The 25,919-nt window shown below is 34.0% G+C and overlaps 1 protein-coding gene across 3 annotated transcripts in view; it reads right to left on the reverse strand.

Moving 5' to 3' along the window:
• Positions 1–25,919, reverse strand: part of Csmd3 (CUB and Sushi multiple domains 3) — an 842,017-nt gene that overhangs the window by 294,046 nt on the left and 522,052 nt on the right. For all 3 annotated transcript variants that reach the window (XM_090339296.1, XM_090339294.1, XM_090339297.1), the window contains 3 exons: positions 16,596–16,712; positions 11,592–11,807; positions 10,224–10,412 (listed from right to left, as the gene is read on the reverse strand). In XM_090339296.1, coding sequence (XP_090195422.1) covers positions 10,224–10,412; positions 11,592–11,807; positions 16,596–16,712 — 522 coding nt within the window. The remainder of the gene's footprint in view (positions 1–10,223; positions 10,413–11,591; positions 11,808–16,595; positions 16,713–25,919) is intronic.

Raw genomic sequence — 25,919 nt, forward strand, 5'->3', positions numbered from 1 at the left:
ACAGTTTTATTCAAGGAAATGAAAAACAAGTTGAAAACATAAAAGCCAAAGGACCTCATATGATATATTCAGATCTCTTTATCATTTCAGCAATTTTACTAAAGCCTTTCTATATGCAAAACACCATTGCAGCTAAAAGGGCCATTCAATATAGCATAATGACATCTGGAAAGGTAAAATATAGAAATGATCCTGAAAAATCTAGAAGGACACTTAGCTGTACTCTTGGGAGCTCAAGAGGAGCTTTTTAGAATGGGTCAATGAGTCTGCAGTAAGGCTTTAGGCCAAGTTATGTGGTGAGGTTAGAAGATAAGGGTGCAATATTCAAATACTAGAAGGAGTCTGGAGAACAGCAAAAACAAAAACAGGAAATGACAGTTTCAAAGTTGTACCACATAAGATTTGTTCTGAATCCAACATTTGGTCTAAGAAAATTACTTTGTTATTTGGTATATTGTATATATGTTTATTTGAAGTAGGACAGGGAAGGGGAGAAAACAGCATGGGGGGAGGGGAACAAAAACATGAGAAGAGGTATCAATGTTTGTGAAGTAATTCACCTTCTGTCTGGCAAATATAATGTAACCTTTCTATTAATTACAATAAAAAGAATATTAAAATAAAGAAGAAAATTGAACAGAAATAACTCAGAGTGCCACTGTGCTACTAGAATAATATAGAAATAAAAGATGATTGCATCATGAACTGTGGGGTTCTAGAAGTAAAAGCAGGGCAGAACTAAACCCAGAGCTGCTCCAGAAACTGAGAAATTCTTTCAGTGGATTATCATTGCATTTTCAAACCAATATACTCAATATAAAGGACACTTTGATTACTGTGCTTACATAGTGAATGCTTGCTCATTTTCATGGACTCGAACTTACCATATTTTAATTGTCCTTAAGCAAAGAAAGTACTTGGAATGTTTGGGAGAACTATGTAGGTGTACTAAGGATGCTGATTGGAAAAGAGAAGAATGTGTAAATTTGGAAATACTTGATTGAATGATTTATCCAGGGAATAGAATAATGATTTTAGTGTTTTTGCAGGTAACTAGTATGGCAGATGGAATTTAAAGTTGATACATCCATTGTGTCTATTTTCTGGTTCTCATGCTTCATCGTAACCATCGTCCTTGAGGATGATTGGGACTGGTGATTATGCTCCTCATTAGCTCCAAAGATTATGCCTACACTTTATGCAACTTCATCTTCCTAGAAGAGTTACTGGAGAGATTTTTCCTTGTCATTTTAATGAAGTAATCTACTATGCTGAGCGAGCTACCAGGTAAGCTTCAGTTGCACACTCATGGTCTATGGTTTTAAGCAACTGAAATACATAGTCCTATACTACACTACATTACTACTAGACTACACTGTATGGAACTAAGAAACTAATTACTGATCAATGTAAAACATGAGTTTGGGAAAGAGTACAGAACCTCAGGTGCGAAAATCATCTTGATAAACATGGTGTCCCTAAGGTCCCATGAATAAAAGCACAGCCCACAACAGTTTTCTAACATAAAGAAACTATGGGAGTATTATTTGCTTTGTGTTGCTTCAGCTTCTGAATTTGTAGTAGGGTATTACCCACAAAAATCTAATATAACTATCAATATTGAGGATGAATTAGATTAGGGAAATTTAGAAAAAGGACCATTAAGAAGGAAGAGCTAATATGATATGATTATATATATGTAATTGCTAAAACATGAACATTTGAATTAGCACTGAGCTGGTTTCAGGCGTTTATCAAGTTATGTAATCTATTTACTTTATAACATTTTCTTAAATAGTTTTTAAAATGAGCGTGTAAAAGAAAATATGTGCTAGCACAATGCCCAGTGCATATTATTATACCATTTTATTAATTCTTACCCGGTTCAGAGAGAGCTGGAAAAGAATACTGGTGGTGGAATGGCAATCTATGATGACAAATATGAGCAGTACCTTTAGGTGGTAAGTCTTAAGTGACTATTCCAAAAAAAGAGAAAAACAGAGGGAAGACGGAGTCTAAGATGATGTAATTTCTGGTGTGGATGATTGGATGAGAATGATGTTTCAACTGAAATAGGGAGTGCAAAGGGAAAGCTGATTTGGCTGGAGAGATAATGAGTTCTGTTTTGGCACTGGGCAATCAGTGAGCCTGTGGGAGGGCATGCATATGGAGAGGTCCAGAGGACAGCTGGAGATACAGACTTGCTACCCAGAAAAGATCTGAGTTTATGGATAGATCAGGAGACATTTGAGAATTATGTTATGCATAAACTACATCAGTATTCACACATACACACAGGCACATGTTACAGTTTGAATTTGAGATAAATTTCAAAGGATCGCAATTTACACTCAGGTCCCCAGATGGTATTTTAGTTTGGGAAGTTCTGGGAGCTTTAGTAGGTGGGTCTAACTGGAAAGAGGCAACCTCATGGGAGTAGCTTGTCTTTGGAACCTTCTTGTCTATTTCTCTCTGCTTCTGTCCTGATGAGATGAAGGAACTTCACTGCCATTCATTTCTACCACCACGATGATCTGCCTAGTCAAATGGTACCAAATGTCCATGTGAATTGAACACTATGCTAAAATAAATCTGTCCTTAAGCCGATTTTACAAAATCAACTAATACAACACAAAAATCTACATTTCTAATATTCTTCTTGAAAAAGATGGCACTCCATTTTATTAGTAATAACTTATGTACTATTTTAGTGAGTAGGAAGAAGATCTTTTGTTTTCTTCACTTAAATGATGAATTAGTAGCAAATTATTCAATAGAAAGAGGATATTATGTTGACTGAACTTGTCTATTGCAGCAGTAAGGAAAACCATTATAATTATAGTGTTGTCCAAACTATTGCTTGCTTTTATAAATAAAATTTATTACAACACAGTTATGCCCACTCAATTATATTTTGCCTATTTTGTCTTTCACACTATATATTAGAGTACAATAGTTCCTGAAACTACAAGGCCTATGAAATCTTAAAATTTTACTGCTTTGCACTGCAGAGAAAAATGTTTCCTCACTTCTAGTCTGCTGCATAAACATAGATTTCTTCTAGTTTCAAAATTGTGCAGCAATAAGTAAGGCAGTAAAAGAACACCACCTGCAATCTGTAACCCTAACCTAATCATCGGACTTGTTTCTGGAATATTCTGTTTTAAAATTTTTTTTGTGGGTGATGGGACTTGAACTCAGGGCCTGGGCACTAACCCTGGGCCAACGCTGGGACTGGGTGTTGTCCTTGAGCTCTTCAGCTCAGGGCTGCCACCATACCTCTGAGTCACTGCCCCACTTCCAGTGTTCTAGTGGATAATTGGACATAACAGTCTGACATACTTTAGTGCCCAGGCTGGCTTTGAACTTCGATCCTCAGACCTCAGCTTCCCAAGTAGCTAGGATTACAGGTGTGAGCCACCATGCCTGGCTCTGGCATGTTCTTAAATTCTTTCTTTTATTTTTTTGTGCAAGAATTTCCTCAGCTGCTACAAATAATACTATCTCCATTGCTTACTTTTAAGGGCTGGAAGTAAAATTAAACAAAACAGAACAATGCACTATAAAAAATTTCTGAAACACTGAACAAGTTAATGTTACAGATATTCAGACTGTTAAACTGTGAAATCAATGTGCTTAAGTTATACAAGAAAAAAATATAACCTTGAGTAGCTTAACTGAAACATTTCTTTCTAATATGTTACAAGATGTATTTAAATTCAGTAGAATTCATACCGACTTTGTCTTTTCCAAAAAGAAAGAAAATGGAGGCCTTTACCTAATGGGAAAATCTCAGAACAATGCAAATCTGAATTTCTAATTTGATTTTTCCATGACCATATATCTTCAATAACAAGTAAGATTTTTTATATTTGGTATGCATGAGTACATATCAAATGTACATTATTTTCCATAGGAAACTTACATTCTGATATAGAGTAAATAAAATTTGTTTAAAAATTACCTTCTGAAAATGGCTTTTTTCCACAATATAAAATTTTTAATGTATTTTTCATTTAAGAGTGGTTTCAGATTTACAGGGAAGTATAATGATTGGAGAAAATTGCTACATATGAGGGAAATACAAGATTTCCTACTGTTAACATTAATTTTTAAGCAAATGAAATTAATAACAACTATCACATCATCTAAGAGGGCAAAAAATGAGTAAATATGTAGCTGCATAATGTAGTTGTCATTTTTTTCATTTGGCTCATGTTTAAACAATCCTTAGCAGAAAGATCAGTGCTGGAAGAAGTCAATACTAAATTTCAAACTCTATTACAAAGCTATAGTAAAAAAAACAAACAAACAAAAAAAAAAACCCAGCTTGGTACTATCACAAGAACAAGCCTGAGGACCAATAGAATAGAACTGAAGACCCAGAAATTAATCTGCAGATTTATGGCCACCTAATCTTCCATAAGGGAGACAAGAAAATTAGATGGATGAAAGACAGCTGCTTCAACAAGTGGTGCTGGTAGAATTGGTTAAACGCATGCTAAAATTTTAAGTTGGATTCCAATATGTCACACTGAACCAGAATCAATTCCAAATGGATCAGAGAACTTGAGGAAAAAGCAGATACCTTGAAAACTTTACAGGAAGGAATAGGAGATACACTAGGGCTCTTTGGCACAGGCTGAAACTTTCTTAATAAAGACCCAGAAATATAACAAATCAAAGAAGATTTGGACAAATGGGAATGCATTAAACTGCAGAACTTCTGTATATAACTATCAAGATAAATTGAAAGCCCACAGAATGGGAAAAGATTTTCCCTCTCCATGAAACGAAAAATGGACTTATATCTAAAATATACCTACAGCTCAAAAAATTGAATCTCTCAAAAACAAATCCTCAAAGAAACAACCATCCCATTAAAAGGTTTGCTAAAGACTTGAAGAGAGACTTCTCTGAATTGGAAATTAGAATGGCTAATAGGCACATGAAGAATTCTTTCTGGCCATAAAAGAAATGCAAATCAAAACATTGAGGTTTCCACTTCACCCCAATGAGAATGGCCATGATCAAGAAATCTAATAACAACAGACTCTGGAGGAGATGTGGCCACAAAGGAATGCTACTGCACTGTTGGTGGGCATGTAAACTCATTCAGCCACTCTGGAAAGCAGTGCTGGGTTCCTCAAAACACTAAATATAGAGCTTTCCTATGACCCAGCAATCCCACTCCTGGGCATTTATCCAAATGTCCACAAACAAGTGCTTATTAAAGCTACCAGCGCAGACACGTTCGTTGCAATATTATTTACCATAGCTAAGATATGGAACCAACCCAGATGTCCCTCAGTAGATAAATGGATCAAGAAGATGTGATACACACACACACAAACACACACACACACACACACACACACACACACACACACACACACACACGAATTTTATGCTGCCATCAAAAAGAATGAAATTGGTCCATTTGTAAGGAAATTGAAAAACTTGGAAAAAAATCATACTAAGTGAAGTAAACCAGACTCAAAGAAACATGCTCTCCATGGTTTCTCTCATTTGTAATAATTAGTATGAGTCTAGGATTTTCCTAGCAGAGAGGTTCAATAGCTCAAAAGATATGTGTGTCTGGCCATATAGGATGAGGCTGAGTGAAGCGAAACTCCAGGATGTGGAAACAAGAGATTTATCCTTATAGTTGTTTTTAATGTATTATGTGAAGTTATTTCTTTACTGTTTTTTTTGCCTCATGGTTTATCCATTGTTGTTGCTGTATCTGACTTTGATATCATATTTATTGTATATGCATTTATGTATATATTTGAATCAGGGAAGAGAAGGGTAAAAATAAGATGATGAGACAAAGGACAAAGGGTGAACCAGTGTAACAGTGATATTCACAATAAAATATGTTGGAAATTAACTTTACAGCTTGGGTAGGGTTGGGGAGAGGGAAAGTGGGAGAAAAACATGGGAGAGGTTAACAATGTTCAGGAAGTAATGTATTTACTACCTTTCGACTGTAACTGTAACCCTCTATACAGCATCACACGAAACAGTAACACATGAGAAACAAACGTAAATGTGTTAAATGAAGAATTATGAGGATGAATGAATAAATCCCTTTAAAATGACTTCTAAATGTATGAGCTTCCTTAAAAAATGTGTGAATTCCTACTTTAAGAGAAATGACTACTTTTATTTAGCATGTTAATCTACTTTCCAAAACATGATTTTTCATTAGCAGCAGTTTATTAATGCAGAGATGCTTGGGCTTAGATTCTTGTAGCTTTGGATGATGACTGAACACAGTAAAGTAATCCAAGTTTAAGAGATAATACTGGAAATACAATGCTTAGTGTATATTTTTTTGTATTATGATCATTAGAAAAGGAAATCAGATATTGTACCATTCTTGAAGGTTTAAATGAGGGCCTAGTCCTTGCCCCTGAGCTTTATTTTCTTTTTTTGCTCTAGCTTAGTGTCTATCATTTGAGCCTCACTTCACTACTGTTTTTTGTTTTGTTTTGTTAATTTATCAAAAGTAAGTCTCACAAACTTTTCTAACTAGGATAGATTTGATACCAGATCTCAGCCTCCTGAATAGCTAGAATTACATGAACCACAAGTACCTGCAGTTTTTTTGTTGTTGTCGTTTTTTTCCCAGTCCTGGAGCTTGAGTTCAGGGCCTGGGTGCTGTCCTTGGGCTTTCTCAAGGCTATTGCTCTACCACTTGAGCCACAGCACCACACCACTTCCAACCTTTTCTGTTTATGTGATTCCTAGGAATCAAACCCAGGGCTTTGTGCATATTAGGCAAACACTCTATCACTAGGCCATACTGCTGGCCCCCAAGACTGTTCCTTAACTCAAAAGTAATCAACTTGTACATTCTTTTGCACTTTTGTTGACCTTTAATACATAATCAGGAATACATTTCCTTAGAAACTGGAAAACTGAATATAAAATACCTTGACTGAAATAGTTTTGCTGCTAAGTCTCACCTTTTCCAGAATATGAATCATAATTACTCATGTGCAGATATGTAATTTTCAAAGATAACACTTTGGCCATGATAAGTAGTCTTCCTCTATCTCTGTCCCTCTGCCTCATCAGTAAATAAAAGAAATTCCTTACAAAGTTGTCAGTCACATGGGCTATTATGATGATGAGAGATATATGATAGTAGGTGGGTTGTAGGCCCAAGAAAAATGGACTCATAATTTATCTTCATGACCATTTGTTGAACTCCTCTGAGTTGATTTGCATTTATTCTCTTCTGAGAAAAGGGTGATTATCCACATTTGACAATGAGTAACATGACAGTGAAGATACTGAAGAATATGCCCTTCGATCACCAATCTTAGAAATGACTGGAGTATAAATAAGAACTAGTTATCTTGTGGGCAGTCTATACTTGAGAAGAATGCTTGTGTATGGGTATTATGTTCTTGATTTCCATCAATATTCTTATCACACCACTGAAAAATTACCTGTGCTAAAGCAACACCAAATAAATGGACAGCAATGAAAAAATTAACTCTGTCCTCTCTTCTGATTCAACTTGAGTTTTTATATACATCATATCTTCACTGGCAAAATACACAAGGTAAAATATTTTTAATAGTTTAGAAATTTGAATGAGATAATATTTAATAGAATCACTTACTGATGTTCAAGTCATATTATGGTATGATTACATTTGTATATGTTGTTGAAAATATCATGATAAAATATAAACATATAAATTATGCAGAAAACTATTTGAAAAGAAATGCTTATTACTCATTTATCATTATAATAAAGATAAATTTCATTGAACTATTACCCTAAAACCCTAAAAGAGATCAAGCAACCTATATCAACACATAAACTAAATATAGAATAAAAATTAAAACAGATAAAGATTAATAAAAATAATTTAATAATTTTGCAGAATTAGTTCTATCACATAGCTAGTTTCAGTTGCACAACTTAGAATTTTCCTGCTTATTGTAGCAAAACACTATGATGTTTTTAATGCTAACGACTGAAGAATGTTTATTAGGCATGTTTGAACAGACAATTGATGGGAGATAAATATGAGAGAAGAAAACAAAAGCTATTCAGATGCGATGATGTGTTGTAAAACTGACCATCTGCTCACATCAATAATTTCAAAGAATATTAACTATTTTTGCAATTAAAGATGAAAAACTTTAGAGAGATCACAGAATATGAGACATAATAGACACATACATGGATTCAGAAATACAAAAAAATAACCCACATGTTTGTTGTAAAGCACTGGGTAAGAAATGAACAAAAAAGGAAGTTCAGGAAAAAAATTGGATGAATAATTATTTTTTAAAAATAATCATATTGTTTGGAGGACTATTTTCCCCAACTTATAACTTAATATCTACTGTGACATTGATTAAGGTTGGTAGACTTAACTGTAAGTTTCAATAAACTTAAAAGCAAATCCAACTGCTTGTTAATATGGAGGGAGAATTTCTACGATGAAACTTTGATTTGTAAACTTATCTACAAGATGATTTTCTTTTCTTTAGAGATTTTTGCAGAAATAAAACCCATTTCTGAAAATACTTTAATAAGATAAAATTTTTAAGTTAATTTTGCAGTGTCATGTTTCATGAATCCACATAACAAAATTTATGGTTAGTGTGGAGTAGGCATTGAAAAATATGCATGCAAATTTTTTATTCCCTGAATATTTACAACAACCTGATATGTAGTAACTTAAGAGAAATATTAACTCTGCATGACCTGCATGACCTAGAGGCTTTTTAGTTTTTTTTCTGGATGTTACAGGAAAATTTGGACATTAGGCTCAACTAGATCCCATGCCAATCATGGGCCTACTACTTACAAACCTTATTTTAAACATATTACTTAACATCACTAAGGTTCAAATTATAATTAAAAATAAGAACATCAAAATGATAGTAGAGATTAAATATGTTTTATATATGAACTATTAAAATTGAATTATTCCCTAATATGTCTGGTTTTCTAAACTAGATTAATGAGTGGGGGAAACAATTGATGGTAGTCACTATAACATAGAGCTGAGAAAATACCTAAACTATGAATAATTCCTGTATTCTAATGTTTATGCCAGGTTTCTTACTGTATACACCCAATCCCTTTTGAAACTCAGCTAAATCATGACATTCAAATTTATCCTTTATGAAATAATTATTAAAGTGATCACTAGCGTCTTGATGTTTGTTAAAAAATAAGAACTGGTAACCACTGAATGGTTGATGGACTGAAAGTTTTCTTGCAGAAGCAAGATGAATTTAAGTTATAATAAAAAGGTTTTCACTGTTTCTTCTGACAAGATATTTTTCATTATTCAAACACTGTACTCCAAAATTGAGGTGTTAATTTCATACTTCTAAAACTTTAATTATTGCTATTCTTTATCTTACCATATGAAGTGAATAACAACCATAATCCATCTATCATAAGTCAAAATGCCCTAGTAGCTCTTGAATTAATGATCTATTCTTCATTTGACACACTTTCCTTGTAAGCATCTTTTATACATGTTCCTTCCAAATTACAAAATATTGTCAAACTTCAGTCAGAATACATTATTGTTAGCATAGAAGGACCCATTTTCTGCAGAAATTGTTCAAGGATAGAATTCAGAGTGCCTGATTGTTTGATATTGGGCAAATTTGCCTTTCTAAACTACATTTTTTCTCATCTTTAAGATTGTGTCAATTCATTGTTATAAGGTATGCAGATTAAAAGAAACAAGTCAGATAAGTCAGAACTCTGGCATATTCCCTAGAATAAAGGAATCATTAGATGATATTTTAATTCCTATTGCATTGAGTAGGACTGAGTGTCTCTCGGGTTCATCAAACCATAAGAATAATTATAGTAAGGAATAATTTCATTTTATAATTCTTGTGATTATATTATCTTTTTCATTTATCTATCTCTTATCTCTATAATCTGTCATATGTATATACATTAATCTATCTATGCAATCTGTATCTATACTCTATCTTATACATTTCTCATTGTCACCTCTGAAAAGCAATTTAGTATTTTTGTTGGCTGCAGTAGAATAGACACTAACAGGTAAACCAGATTTCCAAGTTAAAAAAAAATATATATATAAAAAAAAACTAAGATGAAATAAATGAAGGGTCTTAACAAGAAGGGTGTATAAACATGCAACTCCATGGACAGTGACTACACGTACAAGCAAATGAAAGCAGCTGACCACGTACCCACACACCTTGGCAGAGGTGCGCTCCACACTCGCCGCCCGCCTCCCAGACAGATGATCTCAGAGCTGCCTTCGAGCCGATAACCAGAAGAGCATGTGAAGGTCAGACTGTCACCGACCCCGAAGGTGAACCCAACTCGGCTACCATATTGGGGAATTCCAGGGTCTTCGCATGGCTCAAGATTATATTCTATAACATATGGGGAAAGATCAGCAGCAGGGAAAGGAGATCAGTAGTGGTATTTTTCATGGTAGTCACAGTCTTTTTCTTCAGATCAGATACTATTAGGACCCTGTCATGTACTTTTGAAATGACTATAAATAAGATGAATTATTTTTCTTCTTTTGTGTATTACCTAATAACTGTGAATACTTAACGCGTGTGAAATTTAACGTAGATGAATGTCACCTCTGATTAATGAACTAAAAATACAGCTATTCAGTTTTTCTCTGCATCAGAAAGCTTTGCATCTCATAAAATTCTTTTTACTGACAATAATAAGAGATGCATAATTTCTAAACCAAAGTAACATGTGGAATAAAATCCTTTACAATATAAAAATGCATTTTCTTAATAACTTTAATCTAAATGGCAATGGCTTTTGTACCTCTTGTATATGTAGCTTCTCAATTAATTCATGCTCTGAAAAACACCTGATTTCTGGTAAAACAATTTATGTACAAATGAACTACCCACACATGTGTGATTATTACATTACAGGCTTATATAGGAGCTTTCTGCAGGAAATGGATAACATGGTGAAAATCAACAATTAAAAAGTTTTAATGTATGAGAAACGAGTTGATTAAACATTATAATTTATAGGCAATAACAAAATAACAAAAAATGGTCTCAGAGCACTTACTTACTGGACACTTACAAAAATGGATGACTGGTATTGTTGCCTCAAAGTTAGTTAATACTTCAGTATTTTCATTACATATTTGGACTCATTTTTAACATTCTAAGTTATAATTGATTTTGCTCATTTACTTCTCCTCAATGAGTATTTAAGTTATTTTGGCAGTAGTCGAAAAACAAGAGTAACATCTATGTTACTGCATGTGTAGAAATGTATACATGTGTATGTATGTATTCATGGATATATAGGTAATTAAATATACATATTTAATATACATAATTTATTATTTAATTTATATTTCAATGTTCTTTCAATATATTATAGGAAATAATTATTCAAAACTTAATAGCAGCACTTCCCTTTCTTTTAATATTTTTAATTTTGAATTTTTTTCATCTTTATGCAGTCTTTCACTTTTGGTTAGAAGTTTTGCAAGTATGTAGAAACTAGAAAATTATTTTTTATTAATTACCAGAGGAAGTATGTTTGTTTCTTTCTTCCCTTACCAGAAAATGTAATATTGAACCCTTCATATGATATTGAAAAGTCTGAAATGAAGCGCAGTTGGGCTCGGAAATTTCCATAAAGACCAGCATTGATGGTTGAAGGGAGCTCTGAACCAGTTAGGCGTGCCAGTGGTTGGGTAAAACTTCCATTCTCTGTGATCAGTAAGTAGTCATGATGGTCTTCCAGGTGAAAAGTGTGGAAGTTGAACTGCACACCTGTTATTGAGTAGGGAAAATACAGTTTAAGATACAATAGTGAATCACAGAAATTTACTATGAAACTAAAACTAATATGCTCCTTGTAATTTCTTCTCTTACCCTAAATATGAATTCACTGCTAAAAAAGATTACAAATGTACAATAAGACAACATTATGCTTTACTTCTTCCTACATTCATTCATTCATTCATTCATTTATTTATTTTACGCATCAGTCATGGGGCTTGAACTCTGGGCCTGAGCACGGTCCCTGAGTTATTCAGCTCAAGGCTATCTCCCTACCCTTGAGCCACAGAACCATTTCCAGTTTTCTGGTGGTTAAATGGAGATCAGAGTCTCAGACTTTTAGTGCTCAGGCTGGATTTGAACGGTGATCCTCAGATCTCAGACTCCTGAGTAGGTAGTATTACAAGCATGAGCCACCTCACTCAGCTCCATCTTACTTTTGACATATATACTAAAGTCAAATAATGGAGAATCCTTCAAGGTAAGACAGAAAATAAATGCTTTCCAAGTATCACTTAAATATTTCAAGAAAATATGCATGCTCTGTTTATACTGGAGGTGACCCTTCCCAGGGACCATCTCACATGCCTCTTCTTTCTTTCTCCAGTCTTCTCAAATATCTTGCAAACTTATTTAATAAGCTGATACTAATCTTCCAAAATGAGCTTTAGTCTATTTTACAAAAAGAAATACAACACAGGGTCTACTTATTGAATGATTGTGCATTTATTTTTCACATATTTCCACCCGTGAGTAATATACTAATATGTACACATATAAATGTCCCAGTTGACGTATTCCCATTCTGGACACATATTTGGAAATAGCACTGAAATCAAGGCACACAACTGTACAAATCCCACAACTATTTTGGTAGAACTTTTGTGACACTTTACTTGCCAGAAACAACCCACTCCTTCAATTTCTAAAGGGACAAACTAATTGTATTGATTCATATAAATGTTATCTTTAGATAATGTCATCTTGTAATGTGCATTGTTTGGTGTATTCTAGACAGTGAGTATTTGAGATTCATCTATATTAGCATGCAATTGTGAGTTATTTCCCACTACTATGGTTAAAATATATTCTTCCATTCTGTGAGAAAATAATATTCAGTTAACTTCAGATGCTGAGGATGGTTAGGTGGTCAGCATTATGCCATGCATGTGGATAATGGTCTTGTGGGTATTTCTATACTTTTGATGAAGTTCTAATTTTTGTTAGAAAAAATGCCTAAGAGTAAAATTACTATGTGTTCAGCTATTATGCATTTTGTTTATTCAAATGACTATACTAATTTATATTTACATAGATAAACATGGGTGCTCTATATATAGCATTACAGTATTTGAAAATACACTATTTGAAAATACTTAGGATAAAGAAATATCTCTATATATGTAGATTTATTTAGAAAAAGATGATAGATAAATATTTTATCTTGAGTTACAAAGAAAAGACACCAGACTTGCTCAAACTGAAAAATTCCATAAGCAAAGTATCTAATTTGTTTATATATTATTTCACTTTTTCTTTTTCTTTTTATTGTTAGGATAATAGAGGGGTTACAGTTACATTCACCAGGTAGTAGGTGCATACTTGTCAACACATTAATATCCCTTCTCATATTTTTGTCCCATTGTCCTATCCTCATCTTGTTTTCCCCCCTTCCTTTTCCTGTTTCAAATAAACAAATAAGCCTATATAAAACATTCCAGGTAACGAAGTCAGATACAGTAACACTATGAGATTAGCCATAAGGGCCAAAAAAGGGAAAAGAAATAACAATCACAAGATAAAGCTCTTGTTCCCATATCCTAGAGAGCCTTTCATTTCATCTCATTGTACATGACCTTATGCACCTAGTTTTTGAACAATTGTAATCCTCTGCTAGGAGAGTCCTAGGAGTGTATTAATCATTACCAATGAGGGACACCAGTGAGTTTATGTTCCTTTGGGTCTGGCTTACTTCACGTAACATGTTTTTTTTTTTTTTTTTCAAACCTAGAGAACATCGTGGTCTCTGTAACATATTTTAGGAAAACTTAAAGCCCGAACAAGGAACAATATGAACTAAACGATGTTATAAATGGGATTTATGCCTTGACTGAATGCTAACTTTCAAAGACATTACTGATGATGCATTTGACAGTTTAGTTTAAGTATTTAGATATTATATTTATCTAACTAGATTTTATAAATCCCTGAAGTGCTCTGGGTTATGTATTAGATATCCTGACTATGGAATATAAATATGATGGTATTTTAATGTCATATCAAAGGAATTCTGAGTCAATATGCTAAAATAAAATTCAATAGGAGTAAATATAAGACCACATGAAGATAAAAATAATCAATTGCACATAAAATGGAATTTGGGGCAACAAGCTTAACTATTATTTAAAGTCCAAATCTAAAAAAGGTTGATTAAATGACTAAAAATCATTATTTATTAGTGATATAATATAGTAGCAAAAATTAATGAAAGGGCAGGTTTCATTCATGAATTAATTTTGACAGTTAATTAAGAAGCCACAATTTTAGCGGGAAAAGTATATCCCTGGACATCAAAAGAACACATTCAAAATAGTTACAGTTGTAATATTTCTTTTTGTTGTTTTTGATCTACCTAGGATTTGCCTCTACCAAACTAGGTCATTACTTTTCCTGGAAACAAATGAAGTTCCTGGTGAAAGTTCCGAGAGTATTATATCAATGATTCCTTCTTCTAACCTTAAGAGATAAGATTTTCTAACTTTAAGAGATTGTTCAAGCTGTGAGGGTGACTCATGCCTATAATCCTAGCTACACAGGAGGCTGAGATCTGAGGAACAAGGTTCAGACCAGGCACAAAAGGCTCTCAGACTCTTATCTCCAATTAACCTCTAGAAAACAGAAGTGAGCCTAGGCTTAAGGGTAGGGTGGTAGCCTTGGGCTGAAGAGCTCAGGGACAGTGGTGCCCAGGCTGATTTCAAGCCCCATGAGCCAGCAAGAGAGCCAGAGAGCCAGAGAGCCAGAGGGAGAGAGGAAGGGAGGGAGGGAGAGAGGGAGAGGGAGAGGGAGAGGGAGAGGGAGAGGGAGAGGGAGAGGGAGAGGGAGAGGGAGAGGGAGAGGGAGAGAGAGGTTTTCAAAGCCTGGCAAGGTGGCTTGGCTCACTCCTGTAATCCAAGCTACTCAGGAGGCTAAGATCTGAGGGTCAAGTTTAAAAGTCAGTTGGGGCACAAAAGGACCTAAGACTCTTATCTCCAATTAACCTCTAGAAAATGAAACATGGGGCTTGGCTCAAGGGTAGGGCTGTAGCCTTGAGTTGAAGAGCTTAGGGACAGTACCCAGGCTGAGTTCAAGCCCCATGACCCACAAAAATAAATAAATAAATAAATAAAAGAGATGATTCGTATCACTTCAGTTATTCTTTAGGACATCAAGCAAACTTTGTTAGCTGTTTAAGGAAAAGCATCTAAAACTGTAGTCTTGCCCTGTAAATACAGATTTAATTAACACTTGTAGCCTGTGAAGATGTGAAATCTTAAGTGTTAATTAAACCTGTATTTACATAGCAATTAGTACATAGCTTTCATTTTTCTTGTACAATATGAAGAAGCTTACAATAATTCCATTTATCCCCTGTATACTAGAATAAAAGGACATTTTAACTTCCAGCAAAGACTCCAGTATTGTGAACAACAAAAAACAAAATTGTTCACAAAGAAAGCCACCTCATTGTGGCTGTTCAATACGAGAACTCTTATTTTATAAATACTTTTTCTTAATAACACTTGACACCAAGCAGAAGTCCCTTCTTTATACCCATTCCTTCAATAAAATAGCTCATCATTTTTCTCAAAGGTAAACTTTGTGTGAAAATACAATCAGTTTACACTTTTAAAATAAGCTTTTTAAAAATTTTGCTAGATTTTTGTTTTGACATATTTAGATTTTTCTATGAAAAAAATCAGGAAATAAACCATAATAGTAAGTCAACAATAGCAACAGAGCAACAGACCTAAAAATGAAACTTGTTTCATAAGTAGATTTTATAAGCCAACAAAATCATAAACCAATAAAATGACCTGTAGATATTTCCAGGTAACAAAGGCTAAATTATCTTTATTCTAATATAATATCATATTTATATTTTTCATACTGCTTGTTTTGATCATTTAAATTGTTTTACTGCATAAATGAATTATTTTATTTCCGGCTAATATTTTATTAATTTATCTGTGAAAGGACACTTATTAATACCTACCTTTTTCATGATGTAGTTTTATAAAACACTGTACTCTGAAAATATTTTCAGTTCTGTCTTAAAATTCATTGAGATACAACAGGTTATGTGGATACAAATTTAAATGGGAAATGTAATTGAAACTATTAAATTGTATACAAATATCCACTCTTTGCCTTGCAATAGGCTCATATTTAAATGATCACATTGCCTTTTGGATTTTTAAAGTCAACCCAATACCATGCTGGATATATAATATGAAATTTCTAAGTAATATTCATTTACTACATCAAATCAAATGAACAACTATATAACTGGTTATTAAAAATTAACCGGTTGTTAAAAATTGGTTTTAAAAATGAGCAGAGCATAATACAATAGAAAATTAAATACCCTCTACTTACTCAAATTGAATTTTGTTTAAGTACATTTAAATACTGATTTGTTTTTAATCATGAAAAATGACACTGTTAAAAACAACAACAAAAAAACTAAGCTCAGTGAAAATTCAGAAGATATCCCATTTATTATTGTGAAAGGAAAATTACCTTTTCCATGGGTTACATCAACAGTCCATGTACAATTCAGAGAATTTGGATAAAATTCTGGGTAGCCAGGTGATAAGATTGTTCCACTGGGCCCTCTAACATCTCCTCCACATAATGCTGAAAATATAAAGAATATCATCAGTCAAAGGGAGGCAGAGCCTGAACAAATTTCTTATCTCCTTTCTTGAGCTGGGATGAGTCCCATTATCTTTGCCTTAGCAACTTGCTGGTAGTAATAAAAATGTGTAAAGACTTTCCAATACTAGAAAATCATCTCATCCTTTGCAGCAGTAAAGAAATAAAACACTTTTAATATTCTCTAAGAATTAGTAGCAATCCCAAGAGAACATAGTTCAACTTTCCACATTTGAATTTGAAGTACACACTTATACTTTACTAATTATAAGCAAAATTTGCATAAGTCGGTGGTAAATTAAACATAAGTAATTAATTGTTTGGAAGTCTCTCTTATTAAACAGTTAGAAATGAACTGTTAATCATGCAAAACTATTTTTTGGAGATGCCTGAAGGGATATTTATCATTCTATATGGAATTTCTTTTAAAACACTGAAGGTACGAAAAAAAATGAAACTTTGCAAGTGTTAGGGATTTGTAAGTAAATAAAGAAGTAATAAGAAATAAATGCCTGTGAACTGAGATCAAAGAAACGTAATGATGGTGTTGGTATAGTCTGAGGAGGAAAATAATATAAGGAATATCACTGATATCGATACATTGTACAGGGCCTGGAGCATAGCCTAGGGGTAGAGTGCTTGCCTAGAGAGCTTACCTGGATTCATATATACAGAAAAGGCTGTAAGTAGTGCTTTGCTCAAGTGGTGAAGTGCTAGCCATGGAAAAACTCAAGGACAGTGCCCAGGCCCTGAGTTCAAGCCCCATGATCACATAAATTGACATTTTGAGTTGAAATTTCCTTGTACAACAATCCATAGGTATTAACTTTATCTTAATAAAAAATTAACCACTAATTAAATAATTATTTGTTTGAGAACAAATAATAATGTTTTCTAACACATTATGGACACCAGAGCTTCTGCTTTGCCAAATGTATCAGTGTTATAAACTGGAAAAGAGAAAGGTTTCACCGAGTAATGATTTATATTCTATTGGTTACAGAAGAAGGGTAAAGACATATGGGTTCTTAATTTGGTATTAAATATGCATAGAGAAGGTTAATGAGAATTGTGAATGTAGTACACATACTTTTCTATTTTCAAACTATCCCAATTTGGCTAATTACTTCAATTTTTTTTTCTAGATATCAGTGTTAAATACAAGACATGAAGCAATCTGGCTATGGTCCTCCTAGCTTTTCAGATTAGAAATACTAATTCTGTACTTTTAAGGAATATTCAAACATTTAGGCACAGACTTAAGATTTTAAGCAAAATTAGAAGAACAAAGGAGAAAGGTGAGAACACAAGCAAGAATTTTCATTATACATACCACAGATTTGGGAAATATAAAGGAAAAAGTAGATTAAGGAGAGTAAAGTGGTTGAAGTGGTGACAAAGATCAAGATGCATTATATACCAAAACACTTTGTCAAAAGGCAAAACATTCAACAACTATCTTAAAATTAAGATAATTGGGGAAGGCTAGATGAGCAGCATGTTTAAAGAGTGACCTTGATCAAGACCTGCTGGATTCATAAACTCCTTCAAACTATTTAGACTACACATTAATCAAGATGTATTATACTCACAAAATAGCATAACGAATTGAAATTACTTTCCAGAATTCTTAGACACATTTTAAATAAATTACTATTATTTATTTTATTTTATTTTATTGGTGGTATAATGAATAGAAGGGTTACAGTTAAATTCATCGGGTACTGGTTATATTACTTCTTGAACATTGATATCCTTTCTCATGTTTTTGTCCCCGTTTCCTTCCCCCCACCCCCTCCCAATCATCTTGCTTTTCCCCTTGCCTTCACTATTTCAAATAAACAAATCAATATATGCATAAACTATATACCAGGTATCAAAGTCAGATACAGTAATTGCATGAGATTAACCATAAGAAGAAAAAAGGAGAAAAGAAACAACTCCACATAGTACCTTAAGAACAATAATCATAAAGATAAAACTTATTTTTGAATAAACCTTGCTGATTTTTTTTTAATTTAAAGAATTTATTAACATTGATTTTTACATCATATTTCAAATGACGTATTTAACAAACAAGTATTCAAGAAAGGAATTTCTGTGTACAATCACTGGCACTTAGATTTTAGAACATGATTAAAATTATGCTGAGGGTGTCTATGTCACAGATACATATTAGTCTATGTAATAAAACATTATGTCTACATGTCTATGTAGTTGTGTTTATATTTCCAATACCATGTCCATAGCATTGGGTATACAAATATTGAGTCCTGGCTCTTGTACTGTTTAGACCTAAAAGCCACATTTTAAGGATATCATGTGCCTTTTGTTCCTTTGGTCTTGACTTGTCTCACTCAACATGATTCGCTCTAGATTCATCCACTTCCCTGTAAATCCCATTATTTTACCTTGTCTGTTTGCTATGTAGAATTCCATTCCATGTATATATCACAATTTTTGTATCCACTCATCTGCAGTAGGGCATCTAGATTGTTTCAGTCTCCTGGCTATAGTGCAGAGATGAACATAGCTAAGCAGGTGTCCTTAACATATCGTGGGTTATGATGTTCCGGATAGATGCCCAGGAGTGGTATGTCGGGATCGTACAGGTCAATTTTCAGTTCTTTAAGAAACCTCCACATGGCTTTCCAGAGTGGCTGAACTTGCTTACAATACCACCAGCAGTGCAGTGGGGTTCCTTTTTCTCCACAACCCAGCCAGCATCTGTCATTGTCTGAGTTCAGAATCTTGGCCATTCTAATTGGGGTAAGGTGGTATCTTAGGGTTGTTTTTATTTTCATGTTCTTTATAACTATGAATGAAGAACATTTTCTCATATGCTTTTCTGCCATTTTAACCTCTTCTTTTGATAAGTCTCTTTTTAGTTCCCTTGCCCATTTAGTGATTGGTTCTTTGCGTCTTGGGGGGAATTCGTTTCTTGAGTTCCCTGTAGATATTAAGCATTTGTCCAAAATATTATTGGTAAATATCTTTTCCAGTTGGTTGGCTGTATTTCTACTTTAGTAGCTATGTTTTTATGTGGGCAGATTTTTAAATCAGTCATGGATCTTGAACCGGGTGCCCGGGCACTCAGCCAGAGCTCTTCAGCTCAAGGTTTCCACTCTGCCAATTAAGGCACAGTGCCACTTTTGGTTTTTTCAGTGGTTAACTGTAGATAATAGTCTGACAGACTTTATGAGTAGGCTGGCTTTGAACCTCAATCTTCAGATCTCTAGCCTCCTAATTAGTTAGGAGTACAGTCATGAGCCACCGGCACCCAGCTTAAATAAACTATTTTGAAGACTGCCAAACATAGAGGAGTGGAATTCTTAGAGTTTGCCACATTGAAACCCCAGTGTGTGTGTGTGTGTGTGTGTGTGTGTGTGTGTGTGTGTGTGTGTGTGTGTGTAGAGGAGAAAACATGACACATGGGGACTGTGTATGTGTGCATTTGTGTGCATGTTTACATGTGCGTGTACGTGTAGAGCAAGTAGACGACACAAATCTTGAGTGAGTGTATGCATGTGTGGAAGGTTGAATGGAAGGGAGAATACAACTTAGGAATCTTATGAGTGTGTCTTCTTGTATCTGTGTCAGTGTGTGTCTGTGAGGAAAGGAAAGGGCATGTCACACATGGAGAGTGTGTTACATTGTATTTTTGTGTGTGTGAGGATGTATAGTGAGAAGTACTGTGTATGTGTAATGTGCATAGGTGCCAGGAAAGGGTTTATAAATTTTCTGTACCTAGTGATCTTCTGATAATTTGCAAGATAATTTATTTTCTATATTATCTATAGTTTCTCTGCTTATTTATTTTCATGTATTGTACCAACCTATCTGCTTAGAAAGTGTGAAGTTAATTTTGAGATTCCACTTCATTCCAGTTAGACTGGCCAGGATCAAGAAATCTAATAACAACAGATGCTGGAGGGGATGTGGCCAGGAGGGATCACTACTACACTGTTTGTTGGAGTGTAAACTTGTTCAAACACTACACAAAGCAGTATGGCAGTTTGTCAAAAGACTAAACATAGACCTCCACTATGACCCAGCAATTCCACTCCTTGCTCAGAAACAAGGACATACTGAATCCATGAGCACAACTATATTCATTGCAGCATTATTTACCATAGCAAAGAATGGAACCAACCCAGGTGCCCCTCAGTGGATGAGTGGATCATCAAGATGTGGTATTTGTACACAAGGAATTCTATGCTGCTGTCAGAAAAACGACATCTCCCCATTTGTAAGGAAATGGAAAGACAGAAAAAATCATATTAAGTGAAGTAAGCCAGACTCAGTGGAACATAGGCTCAATGGTTTCCCTCATTTGTCATAATCAGTAGAAACCTTGGGCTCTCCTAGCAAAGATTTACAATAGAACAAAACCTAGATACATAAGGCCATATAGTATGGCAGCTAAATGAAAAGACCTCCATGATATAGAAACAAGAGCCATATAATGAGTGATTGTTGTCCTTAGTGTACTATGTCATCTCTCATTTGTTTTGCTGTCCCTTGATTATCTCATATTGTTACAGTATTTCACCTTGTTATCTGATATATTGTATATATGCTTATTTGGTTACTTGAAATAGAATAGGGAAGAGGGAAAAACAAGATGAGGGGTAGGGTAGGGGGAGGGAAATGGGGACCAAGACATGTGAAAGGGTATCAATATATTTTAATTAATGCACCTTCATTCTGGTGAATATAATGTGACCCTTCTATTAATTACAATAGAAATATATGGAAGAAAAGAAAGTGAGAAGTTAAAGAAATTCAAATAATTTATATCAAAACAAGCACTTAAAAATGTAGAAGAATATTCTTTAACAGGTACTACAATAATGATGACCACCTCATACTACTATGATTCTTTTTCCAATACTTAGGATTGAATTCAGGGATGGAGCACTGTCCTTCAGCTTTTTCAAGACTAGAGCTCTACAACTTGAACCACAGCATTACATCCGGCTTTTTTCTATGTATTTGATACCAAGGAATTGAACCCGGATCTCCATGTTCGCTCAGCAAGCACTTTCACCACTAAGCCTCTCTCCTGGCCTCTATGATTTTTATAATTAGCAAAATTAGGATTGTGTGCAGATCTTAAAAAAATGATTTAATGACAGAATTCCAGAGATGTAGGGAATATGTTTCTTTTGTTTGAGTGATCAATTTAATAGTATGATAATATATGAATTTTTGTATCTATTAAAACAGGGTGCAATTACCATTCATCACTAATTTTTTTTATTAAAAATAAGACAAAGCACATGGAGAATGCAGAAGTAGCTGGCACTAATCCACAGATTTTGTTTTTACTAACTCAATGTACTTTCTTTACAACCTTGTACAAAGTACAACCTTTATTCATGGTGCGCAAAATAAAAGGAAAAATGCAACAATTTTAGTATGTGATCTTAAGCAGATTCTTGAATCAATTACAAATATTTTTCCTAGCTTAAAAGTTATGTTTTCCATTGAAAAAAATAACAAATTTATGAAGTCTTTCATTTATGTTTGATTTAAAGAAATCCTTCCCAAATAATATACAATCCTAGTGGATCATGAGGGACTAAGCATAGTACTTCAGGCCTGCAGTGTCAGTTGCTCAGGAATCTGATGTAGTTTGATCACTTGGGCCCAGGATTTCAAGACAAGCAAAAAAAAAAACAGAGCAAGACTTCATTTCACACACACACACACACAAATACTCCAAGGTGTTATTTATTTTTGCAGACATTCAGTTAATGTGTTTATCTTCAAATAATTATCATTTAAACCACCAAACACCTAACTTGTCAATATACTTTTTTGTCAATGTACCTTAACTGATCTCTCTGCCAAATTTCCATCTTGCCAATCATTTTGTCATTGAAATAATTTTCCCTCAGTCCGGTAAAGCCTCACCATTTTCATCAACATAATGAAATCCTTCATATTTGCAAATGAGACTATTTTACATTGCAAATGTTTTGAAAGGCATTTTCTCTATATCGTTATCATCTTGAACAATTATAAGTGCGTGACTAACATGCACTGATAAAATGAACTGGGACAAAGCATAATGCTAAATAGGAAGCCTGTGTTAAGTTGGATTAATTTTAACAGTACTTAATTCATCACTGAATATTTCTCTCATACTAATGACATTTGATTCTCTTAAATTTTCCAGTCTTCTTTGGATGATAAAAATGTGTAAGAGTAATATCTTATTAGCCTCGGTCCTAACTGACATGAACACATAAGGTAAACTTTATTGTTTAACTACTGTATATGATCTTTTGCTTATTATTTTATATAGAATGAAATTCATATATATTGGAATATAAAATGAAATAAGGAATTATGAAAATATTTGTATACCAAAAATTTAGCTTCAATTTATCTTTCAAATTGGTGTTAACCTCATATTTTGTCATAGTGGATTACTGATTTTAGGTCAGGGAGAAAATATCCAGTAGTTGCTTTATGAAAAGCTCAAACATTTAAATAGAATTCTGCATTGTCTAGTTATACTCCTTATGAAATGAGAATAGAAGCTAGATCAAGATGGTAGAAATAGCATGAAGCAATCTTTCTAAAAACATTGTTAGAGATTTAAGAAATCCGGGAATTTTGCTTTTCTATATAAAAAGAATTATCTGTAAGTAGTTGTACATGAAAGGGAGCCAAGGAAAGAGAAGTAGAAAAATGAAGATTGCAAATGAGTCGAATGTAGGCAAGAATGAATTTTAAATACCATAAAGCTGTAAAAAATAAGGGAAGGGTAGTCTAAAGGGAAGTGAAAATGATGAAGGGATGACACAGATCTGGATGCATCATACACATAAATTGCTTTCTTTTGATGACAAAAAAATTTAATACATAACCTAAAGTTAAGGAAATTAGGGAAAGGATGAGGTTGGGTGGGTGAATGGGAATGCTAAAAGGGGTAACCTTGACCAATAGTTGTATTCACAAATTGATCTGTAGTATCATAAATCCTTTATGTAGCCACTTAATTAAAATAAAAAATATATTTTTAAAAAGAAATTTCAATTCAACATGGCCATTTATGAGGGTAATGCATCTTGACCAATCCAGATGTTGTGTAATTCCTATACACAGGTGGCTAAAGTAAGCAACTTATAAGTATGAGGCTAGCTTTGGCTACAAAAGACACTGTACCTATATCCCAAAACCGAAAGATAAACAGAAGAATTTAAATAAATAAGTAAACAAATGAAAAGCATGTAGGATATACAGTTAGTCCACCTGACATCCACCTCAGTAACAATGACAAATTTCATGAGTAGTAACTTAAATTTTCATCTCCAAGAAATGTGAGCCATTAAGCATATTTGATGTAGGATTATAATGTGTAATAACTTTAATGGGAGTTGGCTTATGTGTGTCAAAAATTGAGTTTAAGGTTGGTAATAGATACACTAGTAGGAGATGATAGATCCTGTGTGATTTCTGAAAAAAAAACTGCCTATATTAGACTCGAACATTGATAAAATTTTAATATGTCTGTAGCATTCAACATTAGTCATCATCATCATCATCATCATCATCATCATCATCATCACAAATGTGTGAGTGCTGAGGCCTGAACCTGAACAAAGGGTCGGAGTGCTTTCTTTGAGTATTTTTGCTCAAGGCTTGTACTGTACCACTTGAGTCACTTCTAGACTTCTGATGTTTCATTCAAGTTAATAGTCTCATGGAATTTCCTGCTGGGTCTGACTTTCTTTCTTTCCTTTTTTTTTTTTTTTTTTTTTTTTGGTGGGTCATGGGGTTGATCTCTGCCTTGGAATTGTCTCTGAGCTCTTCATCTCAAGGCTACCACCCTACTCCTGGGCCTGAGTGTTATCCCTGAGTTCTTCAGCTCAAGGCTCCCACCCTACCCTTGAGCCAAGCCCCACTTTCCTTTCTCTAGAGGTTAATTGGAGATAAGAGTCTCAGATCCTTTTGTGCCTGGACTGGCTTTGAACCTTGATCCTCAGATCTCAGCCTCCTGAGTGGCTAGGGATTACAGGCATGAGCTACCATACCCAGCTTGGGTCTGACTTTCAACTGTGAGCTTCAGCTCTCAACCTCTTTATATGCTAAGATTAAAGGTGTGATTCACCAGTGCCTGGCCTGTTTATTCTAATAGGGTAGCTTTTATATTCTTTCTTGACAAACTTTCTTTTCCCATGTTAACCACATTGTTTATTAGGAAGTGACACATTTTATCCATTATATTGCTTTCTTTATTTTGAGCACTGAGGAGGGAACTTTGACCTAGACAAATCAAATGGCTTACTGTGGCAACCACTCAATCACTCAAGTTTGGACCAATCAGATTCCTTTCCTTGGATTTTTCTAATTGGAACAATAATTACTTTTAATTCTGAACATACAAGTTTATAAAACTATATGCTCTGGAGAGTATAATCTCTACTGCAATTTCCCACTGGAAAAAGACAAGCTGTGATCAAAGAGTTACGTAAATACATAAAGAAAATCAACAGAGGAGATGAAAATATTCTGGAAAATATTTGAATTTGTATTTGTAATGAGCTATAGGAAGTATTTATATTTTAGTTTTCTAAAATTTGAAGAGTTGAACAGAAAATTTCTATCTACCAAGATCAGATAAAGTGGGGTTTCTGTCATAACCACAACAAACCAAAGAAAGGATAAATGTAATTGCACAACTCATATTGCAGGGCAAAATACACAGCTAGCAAGGTAAACAGAAAGCTCACTGATTGGGAGACCTTCACTAGCTGTACAATAGATAAAGGCCTCATATCAAAAATATACTTAGTACTCAAAAAATTAAACACTGAAAATCAAATCCTCAAGGAAGCAAAAACCCATCAATAAGTAGGCTAAAGAATTAGAGACTTATTCAAAGAAGAAATAAAACTGGCCAATAACACATTAAGAAATTCTCAACATTCATGGCTATAACCTAATTGTGAATCAAGACAGCATTGAGATTCTACATTACTCTAGTTAGAATGGCCATTGTGAAGAAAACAAATAATAGCTAATATTGGCCTAGGTGTGATCAAAAGGGAAAGTTACTACGCTATTGGTGGGATTGTAAATTTGTTCAATGACTCAGGAAAGCAGTATGAAAGTTCCTTAAAAGACTAAAATATCGAGATTCCCTATGACACAGCTATCCCACTCCTGGGCATT

This window comes from Megascapheus bottae, chromosome 9 (genome assembly GCF_031878675.1).
Source record: "Megascapheus bottae isolate mThoBot1 chromosome 9, mThoBot2.hap1, whole genome shotgun sequence".
In the NCBI taxonomy this organism is placed as follows: domain Eukaryota; kingdom Metazoa; phylum Chordata; class Mammalia; order Rodentia; family Geomyidae; genus Megascapheus; species Megascapheus bottae.